At 48.3% G+C, this 24,238-nt stretch overlaps 1 protein-coding gene across 2 annotated transcripts in view; it reads left to right on the top strand.

Annotated features, from left to right (window-relative positions):
* Positions 1-2,837: 2,837 nt before the first annotated feature.
* The window catches only part of SLC7A6 (solute carrier family 7 member 6), a 52,139-nt gene continuing 30,738 nt past the window's right edge, over positions 2,838-24,238 (top strand). Inside the window, exons 1-4 of one of the 2 annotated variants that reach the window (XM_073659308.1) lie at positions 2,838-3,144; positions 21,558-22,093; positions 23,629-23,754; positions 24,057-24,201. In XM_073659308.1, coding sequence (XP_073515409.1) covers positions 21,586-22,093; positions 23,629-23,754; positions 24,057-24,201 — 779 coding nt within the window. In that variant the 5' untranslated portion in view covers positions 2,838-3,144; positions 21,558-21,585. The remainder of the gene's footprint in view (positions 3,145-21,557; positions 22,094-23,628; positions 23,755-24,056; positions 24,202-24,238) is intronic. The other variant, XM_073659309.1, reaches the window with a different exon arrangement.

Consider the following 24,238-nt stretch of genomic DNA (forward strand, 5'->3'; position numbering starts at 1 on the left):
GAGGACTGTAGCAGCGCTGGTGATCCTCACCAGACACCACGGGTTGCGTCACAAACTTTCCCCTTTCCAATACACCTTTTCCCACCATTCCTTTCTTCCTTTTAAAGAGTGACCCCAGGGTACGGCCTCGGGAGCCGGCCACTGCGGCATCCCCCAAAACTAACAGCAAGGCCCGGGCGCCGAGTCCCCATCCCTTGGGCGCGTCAACTGTGCCCCCTCTTCCTGTATCACCCCTGTCTGATTGAAAGTTTTTTTTCCCCACTACTAACAAAATGAGACACTTCAGAAAAAGTTATGGCCTTAAATGTGGCAGAGAGATTTCTGTAAAAAGTGTATGGGGGGATGTGAGGGAAAGCTCTTTCAATATCACTCCAATGTCATACATCAGTGATTTAGGGCCCCCACCCCTATTTGAGGGTACATTCACAGTGTATTTGCTACTTAATTGCCGCAATGCAAATCCCACAGCAAATTAACAACGGTAATATCCACACAGATATTGTGCAGATATTGCTGTGTTTACTACTAACGCACCTTTTCCACTGACCTGATCCTTTTGTATTGTAAAGGATGAAGTCGGTGGTGAATATCCGCAGCGTATACTGACACATTGTTCATGTGAAGTCCGCTGCATCGGTTAATTCACACTGTGGATTTTCTCAGCGTATGGATGAGATGTAACAACATCCCATCCACTGCGCTGGTGCTATAAAACATTGGATTAGTGGTTAATACACATCTGGGGACATTTATCATTGAGTCTGCAACAAAATGTGGGCGCTGGCTCTTTCTATAACAATAAGAAGTGTACTATCTTATATTATACCCTGATATTAGCGTGTTACCACACAATTGGTGGTCTTGTATTTATTTCTATGTAGCTACATAGTGGGCCCCAAGAATGATTTTCTCTGGTGGGCCCAATGCACTCCAGTCCGACGCTGCTCTCAAGTGAACCTGTCCTTAGCAGGGAGCGTCAGTGCGGCCTCCACTCCATTCATCCCTATGGGGAAGCGCTCGGCATTTCCCGCAGCCCCATACAGAGTGACTGGAGGGCGATGGGGTGTTCAGTCATTAAGCGGATGATGCCGGTCTCAACGCCCACACCCCACCATCAGCAGGTCAGCACAGGACAACCCGTTTAAAGGGGTTGTCCAGTACTTTAGATTACCCCCCCAATGTATCCCCCCGGGGCCCCTAAGGATTTTTGTAATTAGCTTACGTTGCAGATACTGCCTGTGAGTGGCGCTATCGGTGGCCGCTCACAGGCATCACGTGACCCCCGGCTGCAGCCGGCTATGACATCCGCTGACATCACGACAATGATGGCAGCAGCCGGGGGTCTCTGTCTTCCTGGTTCCACGGTGGATGCCAGGCTGTGGGCAGGGTTACCCCCTGCGTCACACCCGGCATCCACCGCGCGCTCTGCATCTCCCCATTCATTGGGAAAGTGTGCGGTGGATGCTGGGTGTGACATCAGCGGGGGGTCTTCTGCTGCCTGTGAGTAGCCACCGATAGCGCCACTCACAGGCAGAAACAGCAACGTAACGTATTTACAAAAATCCTTAGGGGCCCTGGGGGGATACATTGGGGGTGGGGTAATCTAAAGTACTGGACAACTTCTTTAAGGCCACGTTCACACGACCAGATTTTGGTGATTTTTTAAAAAATGCAAGTAACTTATTTTACTTAAGGCTGCGTGCCCACTATGCGTTTTTCAAGTGTTATTGCCACGGAATTTCCGCAGCGAAAACGCTTAAAAAACGCTAGGTAATACGTGCCCCATGGTCCCCAATGATAATCCGCACGTGTTGTGCACATGCTGCGGAAATTTCCGCTGCGGATTATCATTGCAGAAAAATCCGAAGCATGTCCGTTAATTTTGCGGACACGCTGCGTAATCGCCGCCATTGACTTGCATTGAATTGCTTCATATCCGCATCACTACTTTTTTACCATTCTTATTCTTTTTTTTTTAACTATTACTTGGTCACAATATAAGGCTATGTGCCCACGTTGCGGAAATGAAGCAGAAAATTTCTGCTTCATTTCCGCATGTCCTCTCCCAGAAAAACGCATGCGGAATTCCGCACGCGTTTATTGCGCGTTTACCACATGCGGAATTGCCTTGCGTTTTTAATGCATTGCACAAGGCAATTCCGCTTGTGGAAACGCAAAATTAAATGACATGCTGCGGATTTCTGTACGTAGCATAAACGCTGCGGAAAAATCCGCAGCATGTGCATAGAACTTGCGGAATCCCCTTGGGGACCATGGGGTGCGGATTACCTAGCGTTTAACAAGCGTTTACGCTGCGGAAATTCCGCAGCATAAACGCTTGAAAAACGCTACGTGGGCACCCAGCCTAAATGCCTTGTTGCATGGATTTATATAGTGTGAACAAGTTGTCAAGCACTTTTCCTGGTGATGCTAAAATTACTTGGAAAAGCGCTTGATAACCCGCATGCAGAAATGCATGCAAAAACGCTTGACTAACGCTTCTACCTGGCAGGAAAAACGTATGTAACATCCGCATGCGTTTTTCCTGCCAGGGAGAAGCGTAAAAAATATGCAGCATTTCTGCATCGTGGGCACATAAGCCATAGGTGCAGAAAATCTGCAACATGAAAAACTCAGCAAAAGCGCATAGTGGGAACATAACCTAAGGGACATCCGCAGGATAGAGGTTTATAAGCTGGAGGTCACAGTCGGTGTCGGCTGCAGCAGTCGGTGATCGGTACCGCAGCGCTGCGATCTGCACAATCTGGGCTCTTTAATGTTGTTACAACCAATCTGACACATTTTGTTAAAACAAATCCCCTCCTCAGACAACCGCTCCTTATCTGACACCTGAGCAGAAGTGTCAGTGAGCACTGTGTGCAGCCGGCACCTGCTGTGGTGACAACGCTGCAGCGGTATACAGGCGGTATCCGCAATGTGTGTATAGGGCTGTCCGCTGCACAATGCCCGAGCCCCGGCATTTACCTCCCGGGTGCCTGCACAAGGGCTCGGGTCACGTGCTGCCGGCAGAAGGGGCGGGGCGTCCGCAGACAAGGCGAGAGGACAGAGGACGGAGGAGAGAGAAGCAAGGAGCCGGCCAGGGGACGCCGGGACTGTGGAGCGGCAGCAGCCTGGAATGTGACGGTGAGTGAGCGCAGCCCAGCCCCTGCCATCTGTCCGCACAGCCGGCATCACCCCGTGCACTGCGCCCACATTGCCGGCTGCAGCTCATCTCCCGGGATGTGGGGTGCGCAGGACTGGCCGGCTGCTTATCTGCAGGAAGCAGCTGTGTAGGACAAAGTGATGAGGAGGAGGAGGGGGTCCCAGCCGGGCTGTGGGGGGCTTCTTGTTTATCCCATGCTGGGATTGCGACATTGTAACCAGCGTGCTGGAATAAGACACAGGCTAAGCCGGTAATGCTGTATGGGGCAACAGATACAGCTGGTACACACGTCATCACTGGCTGTAACTGGGGCCGGGGGCTCAGGTACAGGGGAGACCTGACATGGTGATTAGCATTATTGGGGCCACAGACAGGAGAAGCCCCTGTACAGGAGCAGCAGTGGCCCCACAGTCCAGTATAGTGTGTGACAGACGCTGCTCTGGAGGGGGCACAGACAGGAGAAGCCCCTGTACAGGAGCAGCAGTGGCCCCACAGTCCAGTATAGTGTGTGACAGACGCTGCTCTGGAGGGGCCACAGACGGGAGAAGCCCCTGTACAGGAGCAGCAGTGGCCCCACAGTCCAGTATAGTGTGTGACAGACGCTGCTCTGGAGGGGCCACAGACGGGAGAAGCCCCTGTACAGGAGCAGCAGTGGCCCCACAGTCCAGTATAGTGTGTGACAGACGCTGCTCTGGAGGGGCCACAGACGGGAGAAGCCCCTGTACAGGAGCAGCAGTGGCCCCACAGTCCAGTATAGTGTGTGACAGACGCTGCTCTGGAGGGGCCACAGACGGGAGAAGCCCCTGTACAGGAGCAGCAGTGGCCCCACAGTCCAGTATAGTGTGTGACAGACGCTGCTCTGGAGGGGCCACAGACGGGAGAAGCCCCTGTACAGGAGCAGCAGTGGCCCCACAGTCCAGTATAGTGTGTGACAGACGCTGCTCTGGAGGGGCCACAGACGGGAGAAGCCCCTGTACAGGAGCAGCAGTGGCCCCACAGTCCAGTATAGTGTGTGACAGACGCTGCTCTGGAGGGGCCACAGACGGGAGAAGCCCCTGTACAGGAGCAGCAGTGGCCCCACAGTCCAGTATAGTGTGTGACAGACGCTGCTCTGGAGGGGCCACAGACGGGAGAAGCCCCTGTACAGGAGCAGCAGTGGCCCCACAGTCCAGTATAGTGTGTGACAGACGCTGCTCTGGAGGGGCCACAGACGGGAGAAGCCCCTGTACAGGAGCAGCAGTGGCCCCACAGTCCAGTATAGTGTGTGACAGACGCTGCTCTGGAGGGGCCACAGACGGGAGAAGCCCCTGTACAGGAGCAGCAGTGGCCCCACAGTCCAGTATAGTGTGTGACAGACGCTGCTCTGGAGGGGCCACAGACGGGAGAAGCCCCTGTACAGGAGCAGCAGTGGCCCCACAGTCCAGTATAGTGTGTGACAGACGCTGCTCTGGAGGGGGCACAGACGGGAGAAGCCCCTGTACAGGAGCAGCAGTGGCCCCACAGTCCAGTATAGTGTGTGACAGACGCTGCTCTGGAGGGGCCACAGACGGGAGAAGCCCCTGTACAGGAGCAGCAGTGGCCCCACAGTCCAGTATAGTGTGTGACAGACGCTGCTCTGGAGGGGCCACAGACGGGAGAAGCCCCTGTACAGGAGCAGCAGTGGCCCCACAGTCCAGTATAGTGTGTGACAGACGCTGCTCTGGAGGGGCCACAGACGGGAGAAGCCCCTGTACAGGAGCAGCAGTGGCCCCACAGTCCAGTATAGTGTGTGACAGACGCTGCTCTGGAGGGGCCACAGACGGGAGAAGCCCCTGTACAGGAGCAGCAGTGGCCCCACAGTCCAGTATAGTGTGTGACAGACGCTGCTCTGGAGGGGCCACAGACGGGAGAAGCCCCTGTACAGGAGCAGCAGTGGCCCCACAGTCCAGTATAGTGTGTGACAGACGCTGCTCTGGAGGGGCCACAGACGGGAGAAGCCCCTGTACAGGAGCAGCAGTGGCCCCACAGTCCAGTATAGTGTGTGACAGACGCTGCTCTGGAGGGGCCACAGACGGGAGAAGCCCCTGTACAGGAGCAGCAGTGGCCCCACAGTCCAGTATAGTGTGTGACAGACGCTGCTCTGGAGGGGCCACAGACGGGAGAAGCCCCTGTACAGGAGCAGCAGTGGCCCCACAGTCCAGTATAGTGTGTGACAGACGCTGCTCTGGAGGGGCCACAGACGGGAGAAGCCCCTGTACAGGAGCAGCAGTGGCCCCACAGTCCAGTATAGTGTGTGACAGACGCTGCTCTGGAGGGGCCACAGACGGGAGAAGCCCCTGTACAGGAGCAGCAGTGGCCCCACAGTCCAGTATAGTGTGTGACAGACGCTGCTCTGGAGGGGCCACAGACGGGAGAAGCCCCTGTACAGGAGCAGCAGTGGCCCCACAGTCCAGTATAGTGTGTGACAGACGCTGCTCTGGAGGGGCCACAGACGGGAGAAGCCCCTGTACAGGAGCAGCAGTGGCCCCACAGTCCAGTATAGTGTGTGACAGACGCTGCTCTGGAGGGGCCACAGACGGGAGAAGCCCCTGTACAGGAGCAGCAGTGGCCCCACAGTCCAGTATAGTGTGTGACAGACGCTGCTCTGGAGGGGCCACAGACGGGAGAAGCCCCTGTACAGGAGCAGCAGTGGCCCCACAGTCCAGTATAGTGTGTGACAGACGCTGCTCTGGAGGGGCCACAGACGGGAGAAGCCCCTGTACAGGAGCAGCAGTGGCCCCACAGTCCAGTATAGTGTGTGACAGACGCTGCTCTGGAGGGGCCACAGACGGGAGAAGCCCCTGTACAGGAGCAGCAGTGGCCCCACAGTCCAGTATAGTGTGTGACAGACGCTGCTCTGGAGGGGCCACAGACGGGAGAAGCCCCTGTACAGGAGCAGCAGTGGCCCCACAGTCCAGTATAGTGTGTGACAGACGCTGCTCTGGAGGGGCCACAGACGGGAGAAGCCCCTGTACAGGAGCAGCAGTGGCCCCACAGTCCAGTATAGTGTGTGACAGACGCTGCTCTGGAGGGGCCACAGACGGGAGAAGCCCCTGTACAGGAGCAGCAGTGGCCCCACAGTCCAGTATAGTGTGTGACAGACGCTGCTCTGGAGGGGCCACAGACGGGAGAAGCCCCTGTACAGGAGCAGCAGTGGCCCCACAGTCCAGTATAGTGTGTGACAGACGCTGCTCTGGAGGGGCCACAGACGGGAGAAGCCCCTGTACAGGAGCAGCAGTGGCCCCACAGTCCAGTATAGTGTGTGACAGACGCTGCTCTGGAGGGGCCACAGACGGGAGAAGCCCCTGTACAGGAGCAGCAGTGGCCCCACAGTCCAGTATAGTGTGTGACAGACGCTGCTCTGGAGGGGCCACAGACGGGAGAAGCCCCTGTACAGGAGCAGCAGTGGCCCCACAGTCCAGTATAGTGTGTGACAGACGCTGCTCTGGAGGGGCCACAGACGGGAGAAGCCCCTGTACAGGAGCAGCAGTGGCCCCACAGTCCAGTATAGTGTGTGACAGACGCTGCTCTGGAGGGGCCACAGACGGGAGAAGCCCCTGTACAGGAGCAGCAGTGGCCCCACAGTCCAGTATAGTGTGTGACAGACGCTGCTCTGGAGGGGCCACAGACGGGAGAAGGCCCTGTACAGGAGCAGCAGTGGCCCCACAGTCCAGTATAGTGTGTGACAGACGCTGCTCTGGAGGGGCCACAGACGGGAGAAGCCCCTGTACAGGAGCAGCAGTGGCCCCACAGTCCAGTATAGTGTGTGACAGACGCTGCTCTGGAGGGGCCACAGACGGGAGAAGCCCCTGTACAGGAGCAGCAGTGGCCCCACAGTCCAGTATAGTGTGTGACAGACGCTGCTCTGGAGGGGCCACAGACGGGAGAAGCCCCTGTACAGGAGCAGCAGTGGCCCCACAGTCCAGTATAGTGTGTGACAGACGCTGCTCTGGAGGGGCCACAGACGGGAGAAGCCCCTGTACAGGAGCAGCAGTGGCCCCACAGTCCAGTATAGTGTGTGACAGACGCTGCTCTGGAGGGGCCACAGACGGGAGAAGCCCCTGTACAGGAGCAGCAGTGGCCCCACAGTCCAGTATAGTGTGTGACAGACGCTGCTCTGGAGGGGCCACAGACGGGAGAAGCCCCTGTACAGGAGCAGCAGTGGCCCCACAGTCCAGTATAGTGTGTGACAGACGCTGCTCTGGAGGGGCCACAGACGGGAGAAGCCCCTGTACAGGAGCAGCAGTGGCCCCACAGTCCAGTATAGTGTGTGACAGACGCTGCTCTGGAGGGGCCACAGACGGGAGAAGCCCCTGTACAGGAGCAGCAGTGGCCCCACAGTCCAGTATAGTGTGTGACAGACGCTGCTCTGGAGGGGCCACAGACGGGAGAAGTCCCTGTACAGGAGCAGCAGTGGCCCCACAGTCCAGTATAGTGTGTGACAGACGCTGCTCTGGAGGGGCCACAGACGGGAGAAGCCCCTGTACAGGAGCAGCAGTGGCCCCACAGTCCAGTATAGTGTGTGACAGACGCTGCTCTGGAGGGGCCACAGACGGGAGAAGCCCCTGTACAGGAGCAGCAGTGGCCCCACAGTCCAGTATAGTGTGTGACAGACGCTGCTCTGGAGGGGCCACAGACGGGAGAAGCCCCTGTACAGGAGCAGCAGTGGCCCCACAGTCCAGTATAGTGTGTGACAGACGCTGCTCTGGAGGGGCCACAGACGGGAGAAGCCCCTGTACAGGAGCAGCAGTGGCCCCACAGTCCAGTATAGTGTGTGACAGACGCTGCTCTGGAGGGGCCACAGACGGGAGAAGCCCCTGTACAGGAGCAGCAGTGGCCCCACAGTCCAGTATAGTGTGTGACAGACGCTGCTCTGGAGGGGCCACAGACGGGAGAAGCCCCTGTACAGGAGCAGCAGTGGCCCCACAGTCCAGTATAGTGTGTGACAGACGCTGCTCTGGAGGGGCCACAGACGGGAGAAGCCCCTGTACAGGAGCAGCAGTGGCCCCACTGTCCAGTATAGTGTGTGACAGACGCTGCTCTGGAGGGGCCACAGACGGGAGAAGCCCCTGTACAGGAGCAGCAGTGGCCCCACAGTCCAGTATAGTGTGTGACAGACGCTGCTCTGGAGGGGCCACAGACGGGAGAAGCCCCTGTACAGGAGCAGCAGTGGCCCCACAGTCCAGTATAGTGTGTGACAGACGCTGCTCTGGAGGGGCCACAGACGGGAGAAGCCCCTGTACAGGAGCAGCAGTGGCCCCACAGTCCAGTATAGTGTGTGACAGACGCTGCTCTGGAGGGGCCACAGACGGGAGAAGCCCCTGTACAGGAGCAGCAGTGGCCCCACAGTCCAGTATAGTGTGTGACAGACGCTGCTCTGGAGGGGCCACAGACGGGAGAAGCCCCTGTACAGGAGCAGCAGTGGCCCCACAGTCCAGTATAGTGTGTGACAGACGCTGCTCTGGAGGGGCCACAGACGGGAGAAGCCCCTGTACAGGAGCAGCAGTGGCCCCACAGTCCAGTATAGTGTGTGACAGACGCTGCTCTGGAGGGGCCACAGACGGGAGAAGCCCCTGTACAGGAGCAGCAGTGGCCCCACAGTCCAGTATAGTGTGTGACAGACGCTGCTCTGGAGGGGCCACAGACGGGAGAAGCCCCTGTACAGGAGCAGCAGTGGCCCCACAGTCCAGTATAGTGTGTGACAGACGCTGCTCTGGAGGGGCCACAGACGGGAGAAGCCCCTGTACAGGAGCAGCAGTGGCCCCACAGTCCAGTATAGTGTGTGACAGACGCTGCTCTGGAGGGGCCACAGACGGGAGAAGCCCCTGTACAGGAGCAGCAGTGGCCCCACAGTCCAGTATAGTGTGTGACAGACGCTGCTCTGGAGGGGCCACAGACGGGAGAAGCCCCTGTACAGGAGCAGCAGTGGCCCCACAGTCCAGTATAGTGTGTGACAGACGCTGCTCTGGAGGGGCCACAGACGGGAGAAGCCCCTGTACAGGAGCAGCAGTGGCCCCACAGTCCAGTATAGTGTGTGACAGACGCTGCTCTGGAGGGGCCACAGACGGGAGAAGCCCCTGTACAGGAGCAGCAGTGGCCCCACAGTCCAGTATAGTGTGTGACAGACGCTGCTCTGGAGGGGCCACAGACGGGAGAAGCCCCTGTACAGGAGCAGCAGTGGCCCCACAGTCCAGTATAGTGTGTGACAGACGCTGCTCTGGAGGGGCCACAGACGGGAGAAGCCCCTGTACAGGAGCAGCAGTGGCCCCACAGTCCAGTATAGTGTGTGACAGACGCTGCTCTGGAGGGGCCACAGACGGGAGAAGCCCCTGTACAGGAGCAGCAGTGGCCCCACAGTCCAGTATAGTGTGTGACAGACGCTGCTCTGGAGGGGCCACAGACGGGAGAAGCCCCTGTACAGGAGCAGCAGTGGCCCCACAGTCCAGTATAGTGTGTGACAGACGCTGCTCTGGAGGGGCCACAGACGGGAGAAGCCCCTGTACAGGAGCAGCAGTGGCCCCACAGTCCAGTATAGTGTGTGACAGACGCTGCTCTGGAGGGGCCACAGACGGGAGAAGCCCCTGTACAGGAGCAGCAGTCCTCTAAATACTTTGCACAGCGGGTTTGTGAGGCGCTATAATGACTTTACCTGGGTTCTGTAAGAGCGCAGCCATTTCCCCCTGACCACTGTAAATGGACCATACGGTGACTTATGTGCCCTGTATGATGAGCTTTTGTCTCACTATACGGTTAGATTAATGAGAACCGGACATCTGATTTGTGCTGCCCGAACCTTGTGCAGCATGAATCAGAGACGGACTCCATTACTGAATACTTGCAGGCTTTACCCTAAAACGTGGTGGCGGGTCAGAGAAATTGTACTTTATGCTCAGCCAGAGCGTGAACGTGGCCGTAGGGAGAGGCCCGTCAGCCGAGGGGAGCTGGGCAAGAAGAAGCTGCAGGCGTACAAGTATATGTAATGCTGCAGCGTATCAGCGTGAAAGAATACACGCCTGCAAAACCTCAACCTGTATTTCAGGCAGCATGAATTAGCTGACAGGTTCCCTATATCAGTTTATTTTTATTTCAATATACAACCCGGTAAAAAACAAAGAAGCTGCACAGAAAAAAGGTGCAGACCCAAGTATGAAAACTGATATAGAATGAAAAACACAAGTGCTAGACAAACTAAAAACAATTAAACGCATAAACAAATTCGTCAAAACTGAGCACAGTAGTTTTATAAATTTTGTACAAAATAAAAGATGCTCTGTATCCTCAATCGATGAATCAGCTGGAAACCCCCAAACTTTGCCCACAATGGCGAACATAAAAGAAAAGGAAACAAAACAAACACATAAAAAAGAAAAGAAGAATAAGGTGCACACGAAAACCAGTCGAGAAACTACAAAAGCTAAACAAAAAAAGGCAAAAATGCATTTATCGGATACATTTAGGAAGTTATCATTCCCTTGCTATGGCTCTGTGTAGCTTTACGTTCACATTACCTTAAAGGAGTTGTCCAGTACTTTTTTCAATTACTCCAATGTACTTAGCATGTGGCCATAAGTGTTTTTTGGAATTACCTTTCGTTGCATGTAATGCCTGTGAGTGGCGCTATCACTGGCTGCTCACAGGCATCACGTGAGCCCCGGCTGCAGCCGGCTCTGACATCCGCTGATGTCACGTCAAGTTCCAGCTGCAGCCGGGTGTGACTTACTTCTGTGTTCCACGGTCAATGATGGGGTGTGGGCGAGGTTACCCCGCACGTCACACCCAGCATCCACCGCGTGCTCTACCTCTCCCCATTCATTGGGAAAGCTCTCGGTGGATGCTGGGTGTGACGCGTGGGGTAACCCCGCCCACAGCCCAGCATCCACCGCGGTAACTTGACATGACATCAGCGGAAGAAAAAGCCGACTGCCGCTGAGGGTCAGGTGATGTGAGCGGCCAGCGATAGCGCCACTCACAGGCAATACATACAACTAAAGGTAATTACAAAAGCACTTATGGGCACAGGGTAAATACATTGGGGCAATTGAAAAAAAGTACTGGATAACTTCTTTAAATGGGAAACTTTTTGCTGATGGTGAGAAGTTATAGGGTGACTATGGGGCCCCTCACATTTGCATCAAGAGATGAACTTGAATGATGATGATGACCCAGCTGGCCAGGTATTGTGATGAATGGGACTGGTGCATGATTCTTGCCAGATGTGGTGCTGAAGCATCCTTTTAAGATGGGTTATCTAGTATTACAAAAAATGTATAATGATAAGGAATAATAAAAAATAAAACATATCGGTAGTTATTGGTTGAATCCCCGGCCTCCAAATCTCTGCCATTTAGATGTCTCTTGTTTACTTTGCTGCATAAATCATGATTGTATAGAACAAGACCAAAACTTCAGGCCAGTGATTGTCTGCAGAAACGGTGCCACATGATTGCTGCAGCAAAGTTAACAAAGACCAGTGGGGACCCTGGAGTAGCCGGTGATTCAACAGGTGAGATCTATTTTTATTTTTTATTTTTAGAATATTAAATCCAGCTCCATTTAAAGGGGGATTCCTTTGAAGATGAGCCCTTTTCTGATTGCTGCTGTCTGTTATCCATTTCCATTTTCTTTACTTCAAGTAAAGGAACGTCTATCTCCTGTGGTCACCTGGTAGGACAGAAGTAACCAAAACCTAGCCAAACAGCATGAGATGCCTGCTCCTCAGATGGCGGCCTGTATGGGCAGTTATCGAGCCTCTCTCTCTGTGCCCAGGTTTCCTTTCCCTTTATTTCCTCATGCCATCTGTTTAGTATTACCTTTGTGTTTACATCTGCAGTCGTTCTAATACTTTATTATCAAGTTGGCCACATGTCACGGAGCCGTGAACCTTAAGATGTCCCTTTTTAGCTCCCAAATCAACATGTTTTGAATTTCCTGGTTACACAAACTTCTGGTTTCCAAAACAAATAATGGACATTATGTCCACAAAAATGATATTAGTGTATTAGATTTGTTTTATTGTCACCAGGAAGTCAGGGTTGATGCAGTATAAATGTCAGCTGTGCAGCGCGGCCCCCATGGTGATGAATGTACAATTACTGCAGCTGATAGCATATGGTATTTTACAAGGAATAGCTAGAGAAAAGCCAGACAGGTCCTAGCGTCAGTGACTTCTACAGTTCTACCTTGAATGTAGCCAGTATATATAGCAGATCTATTGTAGATAAGTAATAACTCTGACTGCAGATAATATATACTGTAGATGTTACCCGCAGTCCTATGTAACAATATGGTACAGTGGCAAAACTGTCTGCCAGGGAAAGGGCGAGTTTCCTCCAGTCCTGCTGTTTCTAAGGCCAGGTTGGCATCTGTTTTGGTCTTGCAACATGCAATCTAAAGGACAGAGATTTAGGATAAGACTATTACTGAGAGGTCTGCTATATCTGTGGCACTGTATAAGGGGGAATCTGTGTTGAGGGCACTGTATATGGAAACACTATTAATGGTATGCTCTAGATTGGGCCAGTCCCTTGCTGGGGCACAGTAGATGGATAAGTCTCTAGCTTGGGTATTATGCATGGAAAGCTGCTTCTTTCTTCCAAGGGCACTGAGTATGTTAAACTCTCTGGCTATTATTGTATTTAAGAGGGATGCTTTACTTTGGGATAGTCACATGCAGCACCGTATATATGAAAGTACAGTTTTGAGCACATCAAGATGTGCTACTGACTCCCTTGAACAAAGTATAGCGTGATTGTGGATGGAGTGAGGCAGAATTTGGCTCACCTTTTTAGAACACAGTGCCGAGTTGTTTGATGCCCGCAACAGATCAGTGAAGTGAAACTGCAAATTCATCTCTGTTGATACACATAGCAGAAGACAATTCTGCCATATGCATCAACAAAGCAGCATTTGTGATTTTGCATCACTGCCCTGTCTACTGCAGGTATCAAAAAAACGCTCAACTTTGCTTGTCTCAGTTCTGTACCTCCCCCTTGAGCAGAACACGGTGCAGGACAGTTGAGCTCTTTTGGCAACCAGCTAACAGAGCCATGACATAAAAACACACAGGCTGGTAGAGTTCTGTGCAGGGCACATAAAAATAGAGTAAATTCTACACTTAGATTAGCTTGATATAACAAATATCTGGTGAATGCAGCTAAGCTAAACAGCATGGCAGAGATGACTCCGTCATCAGTCAGCTGGCTTTCCACAGATCTGATTCATCAACTCAGAGAAGTCTGCAGCACTTAGGAGAAGCAGGTTGCTACTGGTAAATGTAGTTTTAGTTGTGTAAGAATATGACCACACATTCAGCTACAGTTATATGAAAAAGTTTGGGCACCCCTATTAATCTTAAGCTTAATGTTTTATAAAAATTGGTGTTTTTGCAACAGCTATTTCTGTTTGATATATGTAATAACTGTTGGACACAGTAATGTTTCTGCCTTGAAATGAGGTTTATTGTACTAACAGAAAATGTGCAATCTGCATTCAAACAAAATTTGACAGGTGCATAAGTATGGGCACCCTTATCATTTTCTTGTTTTAAATACTCCTACCCACTTTTTACTGACTTACTAAAGCACTTTTTTTGGTTTTGTAACCTCATTGAGCTTTGAACTTCATAGCCAGGTGTATGCAATCATGAGAAAAGCTATTTAAAGTGGCCACTTGCAAGTTGTTCTCCTGTTTGAATCTCCTCTGAAGAGTGGCATCATGGGCTCCTCAAAACAACTGTCAAATGATCTGAAAAAAAAGATTATTCAACATAGTTGTTCAGGGGAAGGATGCAAAAAGCTGTCTCAGAGATTTAACCTGTCAGTTTCCACTGTGAGGAACATAGTAAGGAAATGGAAGAACACAGGGACAGTTCTTGTTAAGGCCAGAAGTGGCAGGCCAAGAAAAACATCAGAAAGGCAGAGAAGAAGAATGGTGAGATCAGTCAAGGACAATCCTCAGACCACCTCCAGAGAGCTGCAGCATCAACTTGCTGCAGATGGTGTCACTGTGCATCGGTCAACTATACAACGCACTTTGCACAAGGAGAAGCTGTATGGGAGAGTGATGCGAAAGAAGCCGTTTCTGCAAGCACGCCACAAACAGAGTCGGCTGAGGTATGCAAAAGCACATTTGGAGAAGCCAATTTCTTTTTGGAAGAAGGTCCTGTGGACTGATGAAACCAAGATTGAGTTGTTTGGTCATACAAAAAGGCGTTATGCATGGCGGCAAAAAAACACAGCATTCCAAGAAAAACACTTGCTACCCACAGTAAAATTTGGTGGAGGTTCCATCATGCTTTGGGGCTGTGTGGCCAATGCCGGCACCGGGAATCTTGTTAAAGTTGAGGGACGCATGGATTCCACTCAGTATCGGCAGATTCTTGACAAAAATGTTCAAGAATCAGTGACAAAGTTGAAGTTACGCAGGGGATGGATCTTTCAGCAAGACAATGATCCAAAACACCGCTCCAAATCTACTCAGGCATTCATGCAGAGGAACAATTACAATGTTCTGGAATGGCCATCCCAGTCCCCAGACCTGAATATCATTGAACATCTGTGGGATCATTTGAAGAGGACTGTCCATGCTCAGCGACCATCAAACTTAACTGAACTGGAAATGTTTTGTAAAGAGGAATGGTCAAAAATACCTTCATCCAGGAAATCATTAAAAGCTACAGGAAGCGACTAGAGGCTGTTATTTTTGCAAAAGGAGGATCTACTAAATATTAATGTCACTTTTCTGGTGAGGTGCCCATCCTTATGCACCTGTCAAATTTTGTTTGAATGCAGATTGCAAATTTTCTGTTAGTACAATAAACCTCATTTCAAGGCAGAAACATTACTGTGTCCAACAGTTATTACATATATCAAACTGAAATAGCTGTTGCAAAAACACCAATTTTTATGAAACATTAAGCTTAAGATTAATAGGGGTGCCCAAACTTTTTCATATAACTGTATGTGATGCTGGATGCACAGAGGGGCAGATGATGGAAAAAGATACAAAGAATCTTTGTTAGGCTTGGACTCTTAATAAAAGACATTTACTGAGCTTTGTGAAAAATGTGATAATAACCGTTATAATAAGCTTCACTGGTGGTGAGGGAGTGAACTGAGGTCCAGGGCCATTGGACCAGTCGGAGCATGGATATATCAGAGCAGTAATGACAGGAGGCAGTGTGGTCCGTGATAAGAAGCAATGGATTTGGTGACTGTGCTGCGGGAACTCCATTTTCTCTGATCGGTGCTGTGTTGATGAGACGCCTGATTCAGCACCGACCAGGGAGATTGGAACGCCAGACACTAAATCACTGCTTCGTTGCTTCTGTCATTACTGCTCTAAATAACGTCTTGTAGTGTTAGGTAGTAAAGAAATACACAGGAGTCTGTACATTGAAGGATCAGGTTGCTATGCTTTCCTGGACAAGTCTATGCTGCTGCTTCACGTTAGCGTACTATCTCACATTAGAGCGGAGTTCACAGCTACCACTCAGTATTGTGGTATAATTGTTATTTGTTTTTATTTTTAGAGCACCATTGATTGAATGGTGAGAAGGGGTTGTATACAAACCCACATAAATTCTGGTGAACAAACGGTCTATGACAGACTGGTACAGAAAGGAGAGGGCCTGCCCGTGTGGTGACATTCTACAGGCCCTCTGTGCTGCTCTTCTGTCTATGTGAAAGGCTAAGTTCACACAAGCGTATGAAAAATCATCTTAGATGATTTTCTTCCATATTGCCATCCGTTTTTCACATCATTCCGGGTCCTTAAGATCAGATTGGTGGGGGTTGACACCTGGCACCCCCCCCCCAGTGATCAGCTGCCAGCAGTTCTGGTAGTGGCTGGATGTAAGTGCCTGAGCGGAGAACCACAGCTTACTTCACTATTTAGGCGCCACTTTTGGGGACTGCAGATCTTCTTCAAATGTATAGTCAATCTGCAGAATCTGAGAGTGGCCACAACAGTGCGATTGGCCGATTATTTACACCTTGGCTGATAAGTGAGAGTGCCGGACGTCTGCTGCTTACACAGGTTGTACGAGCGTACGGTGTGCACAGAACCATCTAGATTATTTGGTGCATATAGGCTGCCATTGTTCTTGGCAGCACATCGCCTGTCTACATTGGACTATGTGCTGCAAGAATGACTTTGAAGTAAACGTAAAAATCATTTCACCCCATGAATGAGCCTTTTGCTCGTTTGTTAGGTAATTGGCAGATTGTTTATATTGCACAATTATTGGGATCTAAACATAACGTAGAACCATCAGTGTAAGGAAGGGAGCAAAGTAAATAGTCTGAAATGTTGGTAGATAAGTGTGAGAATTTTAATGTTCTCTGATTGAGATCTCTTCCATAGTTGTGGCATAACTCCCAACTTTTGAAGAAGAGAAAGATCATGTGGCGCGCGTAGCGTGCTGCAGCAAATTTTGGCCACACCCAAATTCATGCCCATTTACCATTTCTTTCTAACCTGGCAGGAGGAGTTGTTAGAAGGGCGCTGATAATGAGGGGCATTCAGCAGACACCCGAGACTGCAGGGTGCAGGATGAAATCCAGGACTGTCTGCTGTTTTCTGGACAGTTGGGACTAGAGATGAGCAGATGGATTCCCGGGTCTCTGGTCCAGCATCCAGGTCAGTGTTACCTGGCTTGTGAACATTAGGGCGTGAATCTCTAATGTTCCAGCGTCCCCGGCGGCTTTTGATCATCCAGGGCAGCGCGACGTCATCTGTGCATCCTGCTCATCTCTAGTTGGGACCTGTGGATTATTTTTTTGTTCCTTTGTTCACAGTCAGAGCCGCCAGAACTTTCTCATCTTTATGTAGCTTCATTATACGACATCTTGCTTTTTTTGTGTCTGTAAGGTCGTGTCCACATGTCCCAATCCTGGTATGCATGGCCCCCCATCACAGCACACTGAAAAAATAAACACTTCTACTGACCTTCCTTCCCTCTGCTCCAGCACTGCTTCCTGTTCTGCCAGCAGCCGCTCACCTCCGCATCTGAGCAGCGCATGACATTACTGCCATGTGCCCTCAGACCCTGATGTGAGCTGCAGGGATATTCACCCCTCTCCACGCCCACAGTCATTCTCCTTAATAGTGCGCACTGTCAGCAGCGGCACAGCACCTGCTGCTTGGCGATCCTCTGTGCTCGCTGCTAAATAGAATGAATAATCACTCTACTCCATGCCCATGGGTGTTAATAATCATTTTCTTTAGCAGCGGGAACATGTGGTAGCTGCAGCTGCCGGCTACTACCTGTGCCCCGCTGCTCCACTGCCGCAATCCCCCACCACCCACCACAGCCAGAATGTATAGAAGCTGGAGAACATCTGAACAGTGACGGGACGCAGGACTGATCCCTCAGAGCGGGACAGTCCCGCAGAAAACGGGACGGTTGGAAGCTATGGTTGTGGTCCTATGACTTCTGTGTTGTAGAAAAAGCTAAAGCCATAGGACACATTCATTCCTGCTCTGTGTGTCAAAGGTTGTCTAGTTTGTACTTCCAGAAGATACCTGTAATCCTAATGTGTTGTGGGAATCTTAATCTTGTCTGTGGTTAAGTATGGACAGGTTTTACAGGTTTTTCTCCGGTATTGCAGATAAATGTTCCTGTTGGTGACAGGGAGCTCCTGAGAATTGTTTCTGAGATTAGGATCCAATACAGAAGAGGAGAGTCTAGAAATATTGCAAACTGTTGACTGTGTAAAATAAATATCTGCTGTACTCCCCTCAGCAACTCAAGCGGTGGCCACTGTATTTCACTACTCGTACTGATTGCTCCATCAAGATGTGGTCTCTGTACTCCACTTCTCGTACTGATCGTTCCATCAAGATGTGGCCACTGTACTCCACTAGTAGTACTGATGGCTCATCAAGATGTGGTCACTGTACTCCACTACTAGTACTGATCGTTCCATCAAGATGTGGCCACTGTACTCCACTACTAGTACTGATGGTTCATCAAGATTTGGCCTCTGTACTCCACTACTCATACTGATGGCTTAATCAAGATGTGGCCACTGTACTCCACTACTCGTACTGATGGCTTAATCAAGATGTGGCCACTGTACTCCACTAGTAGTACTGATGGCTCATCAAGATGTGGTCACTGTACTCCACTACTAGTACTGATCGTTCCATCAAGATGTGGCCACTGTACTCCACTACTAGTACTGATGGTTCATCAAGATTTGGCCTCTGTACTCCACTACTCATACTGATGGCTTAATCAAGATGTGGCCACTGTACTCCACTACTCGTACTGATGGCTTAATCAAGATGTGGCCACTGTACTCCACTAGTAGTACTGATAGTTCCACTTTACATTACTTATTTATCACACTAAAGTTGGGCATTCACCTTAAATCAATGTCTGCCAAACCTTACAGGTCGACCAAATAATGTTTGTATTGCTTTGTTGGATTTTTAACATGCCCAATCTTTTTAATCTCAGTGGTGGGAGGAATTAACTACTGCCACAGATAGCGGCTTACTCCTCTCTCTCCATTGAGAACACATGTACTGTGCTAGGTAGCGGCATGCACTTACTGTCCTATTGTATGTAACTATGGGACTCAGATTTTGTTATCCCATGACTGATGAAGAAACCCAAATAGTCTTGAAGGCTCGCTATTTGTAATCTTTTCAGTTAGCCGCTATTAAGTATCAACTACTGAGGACGACTAAACTTTATCTTTTCTCTCTATTGACTACCGTGTTAAAATATATATATATTTTTTCCTTTTACTAAATATTTCTTATTGAGCCATAACATAATGCCATTATACACACTTAATGAGAAGTAGAGAAAGTCTGGCTTTGCCTTTACGGGAAAGTGTAAACTAATATTTTTTTTTTTCCATGAGCCATAATTCCTTTTCCCGTCAACATAGGCTAGCCGTATGATTGTTTTATTTTTGTGGGTTGATTTAGAAAATTAAATGAGACTAAAATAAATAGGTTAGACTTTGGCTCTCTTTTTCCACCATATCATTCAAAAAAGGTGTATAAAATGTGTGTGGACGTAAAAAATGTCCCTGTATAGAGGCAAAAGGAAAAAAAGGGGTTTGGTACCGTGTTAGCCAGTTGAAAAAAGATTGCTCTCAGTGGGAAAAACAAGATAATCTTGTATTTGTGATACCTTTTAATGGCTAACAAAAATAAAATAAATTATGTTACAAGGCAAGCTTTCGAGACCACTTAGGTCCCTTCTTAAGGCATGGTACCTAGGAAGGGACCTAAGTGGTCTGAAAAGCTTGCCTTGTAACATAATTTATTTTATTAAGGTATCATAACTACAAGATTATCTTTTTTTTCCCACTGAGAGCAATCTTTTTTTTGTATAGAGGCAGTGATGCCTTCTTTTCATATTTTGGAACCTGAGGGTTTTAACCCCTTTATGACCTATAACGTACCTATACGTCATAGGTCACCTCCTTCCCAACGCTCGAGCATGCATCTTTTCAGGCACATGACAGCTGATCTGTACAGCTGACATGTGCCCCTAACAGCCGCGGGTGGAATCGCGATCCACCTGCTGCTGTTAACATGTTAAATGCCGCTGTCAATCTCTGACAGCGGCATTTAACTCACACAAACCAGATGCGCGTCACTGGCTTCGTCCAACGGTGACCCCGTCACATGATCGCAGGTCGCTGATGGAGACTATTGAAGCATGCAAAAAGTAAAAAAAAAAAAAAAAAAAAAAAATAAATAAAAAATACATTTTAAAAAATATATATATAAAAAATAAGTTTAAAACACCCACCTTTTGCCCCATTCAAAATAAAACCATTAAAAAAAATCAAATATACACATATTTGGTATCGCCGGGTTCAGAATCGCCCGATCTATCAATATAAAATGGCGTAATGAAAAAAAAAATAACTCCAGAATTAAATTTTTTTTGGTCGCCACTACATTGCAATAAAATGCAATAACGGGTGATCAAAACATCATATCTACACTAAAATTGTATCAATAAAAACGTCAGGTCGGTGCGCAAAAAATAAGCCCTCACCCGGCCCCAGATCACGAAAAATGGAGACGCCATAGGTCTCAGAAAATGGCACTTTTTTTTTACAAACTTATACATGTTTGGTATCTGTGTACTCCTACTGACCTGAGAAATCATAATGGTAAGTCAGTTTTATCATTTAGGGATCATAGTTAAAAAAAACAAAAACAAAACCCCAAAACAATTGTAGAATTGCACTTTTTTTTTTGCAATTTCACTGCACCTGGAATTTTTTTTTTCCCATTTTCCAATACATGATGTGGTAAAATCAATGGTGTTGTTCAAAAGTACAACTCGTCCCGCAAAAAAACAATCCCTGACAAGGCCATATTGATGTAAAAATAAAGTTATGACTCTTGGAAGCAGGGGATCAAAAACAGAATATATATATATATATATATATATATATATATATATATATATATATATATATATATATATATATATATATATATATATATATATATATATATATATATATATATATATATATATATATATATAATATATTTTTTATTAGTATTGAGGTGATGTCTGTATTGCCAAGCCACAACAAGTATATTTGCAAACTCTGTAAGAAGGTTTTTCTGGCTAGCACAGTATGAAAATCTTTGCAGCACTTCTTGGTCTCTTGTTTTCATTCATACCTGTAAGATTTATGATAAAATCATGTTTTTTCAGCAGATTATCACTAGAGTGCTGCTGCCAGGTAGTTCTCCATATTCATGAGTTCTGTATAACAGCAACCTCACCACTGATTGACAGCTTTCTGCCTATGCACAGTGTGCACAGAAAGATGTCAATCAGTGGTGTGGATAGGGTTACACAGAGCTCAGCATTCAGAGCACTGCTACATCTGCAGCAGATAAAACAATGATTGTATTAAAATGACAGCAAGTAGCTCAGTAAGTGATACAATGCCCCTACATTATGTTGCTCTCAGATGGGGTAGTAAAGACCTGGTGAAAGGTTCCCTTTAAATAGAACAGGCCACAACAATTCCCTTTAACCAATGGAAATAAATGCAATACAATAATTGATTTTCTTGTGAATCAAATAAATGTTAGAAAACGCAGACTCGGCACTGATCAAACTAATAAACACAGACAATCCAGAATTTCTTGCCAGAGTTTAGTTCAATTAAGGACTCTCCTGCTTGCTAAATCCAGACAAATTACAGCAAAATACTTGTATGGGTTCCTAGACAGCAGTGGTGCTCACCATGGGGGAGCTTATTACTGGTTTCATTGTTTCGGACATGTCTTTGATTTGCTGTGGATTAATCCCGGGAGGTAACAAAGTGCTGAACCTCCATCTCCGGTTGTCTAACTCTACTTCTTTTTGATTTAGTAGGATCACAGCACTCCACAACTTCATCATGGAGGAAACGGAGAGCCAAGCTGTACCTCTGACTTCTTCCAGCAATGGGGACGGTCCAAAGAAGTCCGCCTCGGGCTCCGAATGTCCAAAGGATGTCATGCAACTCAAGAAAGAAATCTCCCTCCTAAACGGAGTCTGCCTCATCGTGGGCAACATGATCGGCTCAGGGATTTTTGTATCTCCTAAGGGAGTCCTTATTTACTCAGCATCTTATGGATTATCTCTTGTCCTGTGGACAATAGGTGGTATCTTCTCAGTGATTGGGGCCTTGTGCTATGCAGAACTTGGCACCACTATTCCTAAATCAGGAGGCAGCTATTCTTACATACTTGAGGCTTTCGGGGGATTTGTTGCCTTCATCAGGCTCTGGACTTCACTGCTGATTATTGAACCCACCAGCCAAGCGGTGATTGCAATCACTTTTGCGAACTACCTGGTACAACCCATGTTCCCCACATGTGAACCTCCTTACGTCGCATCTCGCCTCATTGCTGCTGCTTGTGTGTGTATGTATATTATGGACTATTAACTAATGAATATATACTATAATATAGCTGCTTGCACACTATATCTTCTCAGCAGTTGCTTGCTGCCAAGGGCTTTGGCTAAGTCAGCCGGTAACATCATGGTGGTTGCTTTTTAGTGGTTGGCTTTACTTCAAGAGCAGCATTTATTAACATATGGATCTTGGTTCCATATATCTAAAAAGTGTGTAGATAAAACCCATATTTTTTCCCTATATCGTTTTTATTTTAAGACTTTTGAAGATGCCATTTAATAGTCTGCCAGTGTCGTTCTTGCATCACATCTCCAGATATCCTGCATATGTCATGCTGTCAGACTTGGTTGAATTCTCAGCCATCGGCAGCATGGATCGGACTGGCTGTGTTATTGCAGCCGTGTGTTTTATTCTGAAACGCTGCGGAGTGTTATAGAAAACTTAGTTTGAGAAGCTTTCTAGGGATTGTGTGTCTTGGATGACTAGTCCAAGCAGATCCTGGTGGCTTCTCCCCACCCTACTCCCCTAGACTGATGGGTCTCCTCCTAGACTGCAAAGACTAGTCAGATTAGGGGAGAGACTGCCACCACCTGCTTTGAAATAGTCATCCAAGACTCACAGTCCCTGGCCAGCTGTTCACAGTTGTTCCTCTGAAACGCAGTGTTTTTAGAGTAAAATGTACACTGCTCCAGTAAGACAGCCGGACCCTGATTTAGGCAGCATGGATCTATTGTGATATTACCTGTAAATCATATGGCATAGTGTTAACAGACTGGACAACAGTTTATGCAAAGCTGTTACAACTTATAAACTGTAAAGAAACTTGACTATATGATTATCTTTAGGAAAACTAATAAATGAGGGTCTGTGGGTAATGTCAGAATTGTTTAGTTCAGCGGTGTCCCTTAGTCTAGAGGTGGAGTCCCCCCACTGATCGCGTTTTGGTTTCTGAGTATAACAGAGCCTTGACCCCTAGGATGGATCTGATATATTGCCAGCAAGAAGAATCCTGAAGAGTGAAGCATTTATTGCACTCTGCAATTATTATTAATTTTTTTTACATGGATTGGAAATTTTTTAGAACTAAACTAAACTCCTGTATGAATTCTGCACTTCGTTGGAGTATTGTAAAGTGCATTGTATTTCATGCTGGTACCAGGACTGTCAGGTCCCTGTGTGCAGGTGGGACAGACTCTTGCACTGTATGATCAGTGTCCTGCATGAAGATAAGCGGTTTACCCAGGTCGTGGTTCTGTGTAAGGGCAGACCCTCACTTGTTATGTAGGAGAAGCCGGTGCGATGAGTCTGCATGTACAGTATCAGGAACTCGCAGAATGTGTCATTGAGTAATACAGTGTTTAAAGCTATATATATGTTCCAGACATGCCGCATACCCCGACTCCCAACCAGCACTGTGCAATCTGCGGCTTTAACCATTTAGGTCTTGTTTCTTTTCTTTATTAGGCTTCACTCAATACGCTGATGCTATAAAACTACTAATGGTGTGTTGTGTATTCTAATTGCATATCCTCTTATCCCCAGGTATAATCACTTTTATAAACTGTGCGTACGTGAAATGGGGCACTCGGGTTCAGGATCTCTTCACTTATGCCAAAGTCATTGCGTTAATTGTTATCATTGTAACGGGGATTGTTAAATTATGCCAAGGTAAGAGATGTATATAGATTTTTTTATTCGTGCTGTGTGAATTAATGTATTATTCAGTACAGTAATGCTTATGATTATTGTAGTTCATATATTTTTTGCTTCAATAGCCAATGCCAGATCCATTGGAGGACGTTGGTTGTGACCCCAGCGTGTGTATTGATTGCAGCATTTTTCTTTCAATGTTAGTGATGTTGTCACATTTTTTATCAATGTTCTTTGTTCAGAAAAGATGGATGCGTGGAGACTAATGTCACATACCTAGTGACCCAGGTGATGGCTATATTGTGTTTTTTTTTTCCTAGGGCACACGCAGAACTTTGAGGATTCGTTTGCTGGTTCTTCATGGGACGCTGGTGACATCTCCTTAGCTCTGTATTCTGCCCTCTTCTCTTATTCCGGCTGGGACACCCTTAATTATGTAACAGAAGAAATTAAGAACCCGGAAAGGTAACTAGAATAATATGCTATATCAGATTTGTTCACC

This window comes from Phyllobates terribilis, unplaced genomic scaffold (genome assembly GCF_046119375.1).
Source record: "Phyllobates terribilis strain yellow unplaced genomic scaffold, ASM4611937v1 Scaffold_13__5_contigs__length_258822181, whole genome shotgun sequence".
NCBI lineage: Eukaryota > Metazoa > Chordata > Amphibia > Anura > Dendrobatidae > Phyllobates > Phyllobates terribilis.